This window comes from Anticarsia gemmatalis, chromosome 9, assembly GCF_050436995.1.
Source record: "Anticarsia gemmatalis isolate Benzon Research Colony breed Stoneville strain chromosome 9, ilAntGemm2 primary, whole genome shotgun sequence".
NCBI lineage: Eukaryota > Metazoa > Arthropoda > Insecta > Lepidoptera > Erebidae > Anticarsia > Anticarsia gemmatalis.
The window spans coordinates 6,877,842-6,885,878 of NC_134753.1; the positions used below are offsets into that span (position 1 = coordinate 6,877,842).

At 33.4% G+C, this 8,037-nt stretch overlaps 2 protein-coding genes across 2 annotated transcripts in view; one reads left to right on the forward strand and one right to left on the reverse strand.

Annotated features, from left to right (window-relative positions):
* The window catches only part of bchs (WD repeat and FYVE domain containing 3 bchs), a 31,359-nt gene extending 26,639 nt beyond the window's left edge, over nt 1–4,720 (reverse strand). Inside the window, exons 1-8 of the mRNA XM_076117909.1 lie at nt 4,229–4,720; nt 3,203–3,448; nt 2,648–2,806; nt 2,272–2,464; nt 2,056–2,120; nt 1,834–1,955; nt 405–606; nt 5–324 (exon numbers count right to left, since the gene is read on the reverse strand). Coding sequence (XP_075974024.1) covers nt 5–324; nt 405–606; nt 1,834–1,955; nt 2,056–2,120; nt 2,272–2,464; nt 2,648–2,806; nt 3,203–3,448; nt 4,229–4,429 — 1,508 coding nt within the window. The 5' untranslated portion in view covers nt 4,430–4,720. The remainder of the gene's footprint in view (nt 1–4; nt 325–404; nt 607–1,833; nt 1,956–2,055; nt 2,121–2,271; nt 2,465–2,647; nt 2,807–3,202; nt 3,449–4,228) is intronic.
* Nucleotides 4,721–5,551: 831 nt separating this feature from the next.
* Nucleotides 5,552–7,863, forward strand: mora (cysteine and histidine rich domain containing protein). The gene is made up of 6 exons (XM_076118437.1): nt 5,552–5,751; nt 5,891–6,027; nt 6,108–6,310; nt 6,637–6,853; nt 7,000–7,194; nt 7,486–7,863. The coding sequence occupies exons 1-6, from the start codon at nt 5,673–5,675 to the stop codon at nt 7,708–7,710; spliced, it is 1,056 nt and encodes a 351-aa protein (XP_075974552.1). The 5' UTR covers nt 5,552–5,672; the 3' UTR covers nt 7,711–7,863.
* Nucleotides 7,864–8,037: the final 174 nt, after the last annotated feature.

Sequence of the window (8,037 nt, forward strand, 5' to 3'; positions counted from 1 at the left end):
TTACTTCAATATGTTCAAAAGTGTTTTCATACACAATATGCTACAAGTTCTCGATCTATTGGCCTTCAACAACAATGACAAGGAAATTAACTCTTTACACGGTACAAAATTCAACTGAAATACAATAAACTCTAACAGCTCAAAGAACTTTTCTTGTATCTCAGCGTTTTTAGTGTATATTCTTTCAGAGAATTGACTCAGAGTATTTTGATTTTCAAGAATAAAGTAGTTGGCGTTATCCGCGTGATATACACTCGATATAGCATCTAGGATTGTGCAGCATAACGCTGGTGAATTCGACTTCATGAAGACAGACTGTAAAACCTGTGAAATAAGATTGAATTCAGATAGGTTGTCGTGATGTGACCATTTTGAGCTCCTAAGTTAATTGTTTTAATATTGACCTGGAAAGCTTGAACATTCCGGACAGCCTGGCCAGGTGTGGAAGGTTGGGGCAGCACGAAGCCCTGAAGTTGGAAGAGTTCAGTGTTGGCGCGCGTCGGTCGCAGCTCAGAGAAGCCGCACGCGCATAGCGATGAGATCATTAGCACGAGATTACGAAGGGCCGCGCGCGCTTCCGTGCCACTTACACGCTCTTCTTCCAATCTTTTGAAACAAATAAGTTAGTATAATAATTGTAATACAATTGTACTGAAATGTAACAAAAACAAACTACTAGTGAATTAAAATAATAATAATATTCACTAGACAAAATAATAAAAATAAAGTAAAACATATGAATAACTACAGTGAACAGTGCTTACCCAGATGTTAAATAATCGGGCACACCTTGTCTCTCATGTCTGTGATAAACAAAATAAAAGTAGGTAAAAATAACAAAAACAAAATAATAATATGTGCAGGGGCCGAAACAAGTTCCGAGGTCAAAAATACTGATTTTACTGACCAAAAATTCAAAAATACTGACCAAATACAGACCATTTCTAAACCATTTTTCAGGTGAACGGTGTGAAATAAAAAAAAAATACAGTCGAATTGAGAAGACAAAATCCTTTTTAGATGTCGGTTAAAAAGATTATTTTCGGTTATTGGTCTCCATCATCCCCATAGTCAACCAGCACCGCCTTTTTATTGTGTTAAAGAGCTTTTTCTATTGTTAGTAAAGTTTTCGATCTGGTCTTACGAATTTTTAATCAGGTCTTACGAATTTTCAATCAGGTCTTACGAATTTTCAATCAGGACTTACGAATTTTCAATCAGGTCTTACGAATTTTCAATCAGGTCTTACGAATTTTCAATCAGGACTTACGAATTTTTAATCAGGTCTTACGAATTTTCAATCAGGTCTTACGAATTTTCAATCAGGTCTTACGAATTTTCGATCAGGTCACGTGTCCGGACGCGAGTTTAGAAGTTTTTAAAAATTACAGAAAAGTGCGCAACGGCGCTAAAAAATTTTCACTTTATACTATTGATTTAAAAAAAATAGTAAATTTTAATTTGCTATTCTATTGAAGTCATGTGATGCTGTAATGGATGTATACATATATTACGTAGATCATCCACATAATATCGAGCATCCAAAGCAGCCCTCTGATATCATTACTGGGCAAATCGAGAATGTAAGATTGGCCAACAGCTAAGGAAAACCAAAAAAATATCGTTGAGTTTGGAAAAATACTGACTATACTGACCGATTTTCGAAAATACTGACTTTTACTGACCAGGTCCAAAAATACTGACTTTTACTGACTTTACTGACCTGTTTCGGCCCCTGTATGTGCAGCTATGACATGCTAAACATACAGTAAACTGTTAACCAACATGCACATGCAATCATTGTTAATATTGAGAATATGATGTGAAACTTACTTTAGAAGGAATTCAGATAGAAATAAGTAGCCTTGACAAGAACGGAAATCATCCAGTAATAATTGACTAACTTCACTTGAGTCCTTTAAGAAACAGAAGACGGCCACAAACATTTCAACTACCTGTGAGATCAAACATATCATAAAGTCATTAATTAGATTCATTAACAATTCTCAATAATCAGTACATGCTAACAATATGTACTCATACTATAATAATTACCTCAAGAGGTGTCAATTCTGGTATCCTTTGCATATTTTCTATACACAAGGCTACACATCCTTTATCTGCAAGTAATATGGAGATTAATACCAATAATACAAGCTTGACCTATTGAATTAGCAGTATAATTATATAAATGAGTGTGTAAACAAGATAACAGCTAATTTGTGTACAGCAATAGAGATTATGCCTCATACTGATAACAAGCCAACTTACTATGTATGTATTGTACAACTGATTGTGTCAATCCATGTCTTGATAATGTCATGAGTACTTCAGCCGCTGACTTCCTCCACATAATATTATGGGGAGCACACCATGATGTAATTGCAGAGAACAATAAACTGAGATCATCTTTTCTAGCCAACTCCTCACATGGGAATGGATGACTACACAGCCTCACAAGTACCTAGAAAGCAATAAAATAATTATGTGCTTGTCAGACATGCTAGGTTTTTTTAAACCTAGTATATAATGTCTTGTGTATATGAATTATTTACGCATACACTTGTTTTGTTATAAATCAGAAATAATGGTTTAATCCAACAAGATTCTTATTTGATTGTAAGGATGACTGTAGTACAAAATATACCTGTACAAATATTTTCTGTAATAATATTCTTCTTTCTCTAGGTGTGAAATCACTGTTACCATCTTGTACATCTGCCTCAGACTCAGGTATTTCAGGCAGATCAAAGAACAGGTACAAACACTTCACTAGTGTTGAAGGTATTGATGCAGTGGTCATGACCTACAAACCAACATTCAAATACAGCACTATTGTAACACTTTTATAATATTAAAAAGGGCCTTGAACTGAAATGAACTGTAATTGTAGAAAATCAGATGAACATACAAATATTTTAATTATAAAATAAAGATTCAATTAATAAAATATATACAGGAAAATGAATAATAAAATAAAAATCATGTTAGCAAAGTTAATTAAACAGTAATAGTTTTCCTGTTCTTTATTATGATTGTGATGAAACCATTGACGATTTTAGAAGTAAAGTAAGGAAATACATTAACAGTCAGCTGCAATAGTATGTTTAGTAATCAGAGATATTACAAAAGTCTTAGTGAAGACAGGATTTTCAAAACAAACACAATTGATTAAGTATTGCAATTTCAGTTACATAAATACCTGTATTAAAGATTGGTCACCAGCGGCCAATAGATTTAATGTAGATAATAACATCCATCCGTTGCTTGATTCCTCGGAATTTTCTATTTCAAGGAATTTTGCAATGGCACAGCTGGCGGCCTCTGTGCTTTGGTTACTGGCCCTCTTTCGTATTTCTGACACCATAAGCTTTGACACTTGCTGACAGAATGATAAGATGTCCCAAAATTTTTCATTCATTTCACTGGATGGACTTGTGCCAAATACCTATTAAATTAAATTATACTTAGGAAAAGGAGAATATCTATGATTTAAAAAATAGTGGAATGGATATCTCAAATCTATAATTATTATATAACTAAGAAGTCATATTTCTAAAAAAATAGCAAGGTGCTTAGAACACTATACAGTACACTGACTGATAAGTTCTTACTGTATAGGAAAAGTGATTTTGGATATCTCAGATATTGACTCAGGACTGGAGATCAAATAAACGCCTTTCTTATTAAAATTATATGTTGACTCCAACATGGTTTGGAAGAAAGGCTAGACTAATGATATGTTGACATTGAGAATGCAACAACATTGTGGTACCTAGGATAAGATAGACTCTGATAGCATATGGTTTTCCCCTTGTGAATAAGTGTTGGTTAGCTTATCAGTAGAAAATTTGGCAGATCTATTCATTGTTAACTGTCCCTTTATCCACTGGATAGTTCATGGAATGTTTATATAAAAGCCTTGAAACTGGCCCTTAGAAAATGAAAGATATGAAGACTAAGTAGCTAGTCATTAATTGGTTTTTTCCTCACATTATGGCTAGGAAACTTGGCAGAAGATAATAATACACCAATGACAGAGATATAAATGAAAAAAAATTACCAATTACATGACTGTATTGGTCACTAATATAAGTAGCTTTAAGAGAATAAAGATTACAAATGCTAATATATATTTTTCTGAGTACAGATTTATATCTGTAAATTTATTAGTCATAAGAAAATCAGGGACACAATAAGTACAATGGTTTTAAAAACAATACCTTACCTTACAAAAGAGAGGTAGCATATTGTACAACTTATCATCTTTTTCAGCGTCCGTGAGGGGTTGTGGTGGATGTGTATACTCAGCGAAGAGTTTTTTTAGATGCATGAGGCCAAGTTGAACGTGAGACGACGAGTTGGAAGCCTCGGCAGTCTCGGAAGATGCCGAAGTAGTCGCCCCACGCAATTTGCGCATTAGATTCATTTTCACAGTATGAAACTAGCACTTTTACACTTTGTTGCACATTTTTGAACAAATCAATAGATGTAGAAATAAATATTGGTGATATAAATAAAAATAAACATTGTTAATGTTTTACAAAACGTAGTGGAACCACCATTATTGTTACACTGCTAAATCATTATTGATTGTTGTAGGACTACATGAGTAAAATAGACAAAACAAAATGTATGATACAAAAAATAATTTTCCCAATTTTTCTTTCGGAATTGATTGATTATTCGTGATACTTTCGTACGTACGCCCACACTGCAAAGTACTTGCCATAGATTATTATTATCAATAGTTTTTCACAACGTTCCGTTTTAAATACTGGTTCTAATTAAGCACTTGGAAGGGTCCGCAAATATTCTATATTTTTAAGAATTCTATTGGTATCTATAAAAATGTGATATGTAATAAAATCTGGACAGTGTATTCGGTTGACTAATAATTTTGTATTATTTTAAAATGCTTTTACTTTACTCCAATATTCCTATGTATAAACTAGCGCCATTGTTCATATCCATCGATTATAAGACTTTTTATTATCTGTACAAGATTTGTCATCCATGAGGGGTAAACAAATGGATGTGCCTTAATTGCATTACTTAAATAATTTTATTTTGATTCTTTTTGGATTCGAGCTCAAAATTGCGAAGAATATTTGTCCGTTCTCATTATGATGGTTATTGTTTTATCAGAACAACATCCTTAATTTTTTGTTTCGGAAAGTAGCACAGAGTAAGGAGATTTGGAAGGAGAAAGATAAAGCTGCTGCTCAGCAATGAGACACACAATTGACTAATAAAAAAAATATTAGTTTCCGCGATATTTTAAATGTCTCACACGCAAAGTATACAAAATAGGCAATAGGCTCGCCTAACATTATGAATGGTGAATCATCATCAGGTATTACTTATTACACATTTCATTTGAAGCTAAAATTAACCTAAGCATCGCATTGTCCATGCTTTACTAGGTTAATGTTTTACTGTCTGTCTCAACTCTCAGTAGCAATATTATTTTATTACATTCATTCACTGGTTCACTCTGGTTCTTATAACACTTGTCATTTTTGTCAAAATTGACAATGTCAAGTATGTCAATCAGTCTTGTTGTCATTCACTTTACTACGGGTGCGCTGATCGCTGTTCGTTCGTGTAAAAATATCTCGTTGATTTCTTGCACGTTTTGACGATCTGTTGATCTATAATTCTGAATAAAAATGCCTGAGAATAAAGATCTTGTCCAGTGCTATAATCGTGGATGTGGTCAACTATTTGACCCAAACAATAACGACAAAGGTACGTGAAATTTCTAGACTTTTCCATAACCGTGACCCAGGGACAAGAATAGGGCTTCTCACTACTTAGTTTTATGGGATTTACGCACTTATAGTATCCAATAGATCTATTTCAGTTATGTCAGTCTTGTTATCCACAGATGAATGTCGTCACCACCCCGGGGCGCCGATATTTCACGACGCTTACAAAGGATGGTCATGCTGTAATAAAAAGAGTGTTGATTTTACTGAATTTCTCAATATTAAAGGGTGCACTATGTCAAAGCATTCTAATGAAGTAAGTAATAGGATTATAATAATGTAATTATTCTATACATATTTCGAGCACCAATAATATTGTAATATATTTTTCTTCAGAAACCTCCTGAGCCTGAGAAAAAGGCTTTAGACAAGGAGTTGGATAAGAAAGAAGTGATAGAAGTGAGAGCACCTGTAGTTGGTCCACAGTTGACAAGACCACCATTTGACACACCAATGGTAACACTGAAACCAACAGTTGCTGAAGCACTAAAACAGTCTGTACAGAACACATCACAAAAAACCACTGCTGCTGATGATGGGTATGTATTAACTTTATTAATATATTGAAAAAAAAACTAAATCATAAAATAATTCTGGTGGTTTTGGACCTTGCTTTTATTCAAATCTTATGACACAAGTCATTGAGTATTTTTCCTTATAAATCTGAAAAATGATCTGCAATGCAATCCATTTGCCTATTTATTGAAGAAGGCTATAATCTATATGTATAACATCACACTACAACCAACAGGAGCAGAGAACTAGGAAAAAATGTTACAAAAACAGGGAAAAAATATGACCCATTCTTGAAGTTGCGCAGGTCAGATGGTAAATAATAAGTATTAATAATGTTTCTTGTTTTCAGCAATATAACTGTGGGAACATCATGTAAAAATGGTGGATGTCAAGTTTCCTATGATGGTCCAGATTCAAACAACAGTATATGCACTTACCACCCTGGTTATCCAGTCTTTCATGAAGGTCTTAAGTTCTGGTCATGTTGTCAGAAGAGAACCACAGACTTTAACACTTTCCTTAGCCAACCAGGTTGCACATCAGGCACACACAAATGGAAAAAAGAGGTAATAATTACTTTTATATACTTTTCTCATTGTACTACAATATTGTTGAATTTGTTATTATTGTAATTTCTTAGCTAATTAATATCAAGTAAATTAAAGAGTTGCTCTAGATTTTGAAATAATTTTTGTGTTATGTTTGTTTCCAGGCACCTCCGGCTGGTACAGTGAAATGTCGCTGGGATTGGCATCAGACACCTGACTATGTGATTGTTAGTGTATATGCCAAAAAGTATGATCCGAACATGAGTTTTGTCAAGTTGAATCCTATAAGACTTAACACTAAGTTAGTATTCAGAGAAGAGGGAGATGCATCATTTGAGTTAGACCTAGAGCTTAGAGGTGTAAGTACAAATTAATCATTACTATGAATCACTCATATGCATATTAATATTTTTTTATCCATTACTGTCCAACTGCTGGGCAAGGGTGTCTTCCTGAAATGGGGGGGTAAGGCTTTGAGTCCAGCACACTGTCCAAGAGGGTCTTTGCATATCCTTAAGAAATGTGTTAATATATTTTTAAGCATATATGGTTTCATCACTGTTTTCCTCCACCATTAGAACAAGTGATAATATATTCATTTCTGCTATCAATATCTTTATATAATCTTTTATTATCACTTACTTTTTCAGGTAATAAACATTGAAAGAAGCACTGCTTCAATGTTGTCCACAAAGATTGAAATAAAGTTAAAAAAGGGTGAGCCTGGCTCATGGAGCAAATTGGAATTCCCGCGAAGTGAACCAAAGAAGGAGGAAGAGAAACCAAAAGAAGTGAAACCTTCAGATGATGACTATGAAGACTTGTCTACTGTAGAGGCCATTCAGTCTATGGGCAGAGTTAATGTCAATGTGTAATAAGTTATTGTTAATAAACATTATATTAAGATATTAAAACTTGCTATAATTTTACGAAGCACAAACAGTTTGCCAATTTGATAATTTTGTTATTCTGCAATAATGGTGGATGTGCATTTATTTTGTTCAAAATAAAATGTGCTTTTACTGTTATGATATAATTGTTTTATTTTCAACAAAAAGGCGTTTTTAGAATGAAACTCCACGAAAGAAGTGTTTGATTAAATCAAAACATTTATATACAATTCAAAGAAGATATGCTATATATTTTTTACAATATTTTATCAACATAATTTATTTTACGGGTATCATATATTATCTAATAAT

What these genes read in the sequence shown, in the direction of transcription:
- mora (XM_076118437.1), top strand. Translation starts at nt 5,673, where the DNA reads ATGCCTGAGAATAAAGATCTTGTCCAGTGCTATAATCGTGGATGTGGT. An exon ending in ACCACTGCTGCTGATGATGG is followed by an intron (nt 6,311 to 6,636) that starts GTATGTATTAAC and finishes TCTTGTTTTCAG; the next exon opens with CAATATAACTGTGGGAACAT. An exon ending in CACACAAATGGAAAAAAGAG is followed by an intron (nt 6,854 to 6,999) that starts GTAATAATTACT and finishes GTTTGTTTCCAG; the next exon opens with GCACCTCCGGCTGGTACAGT.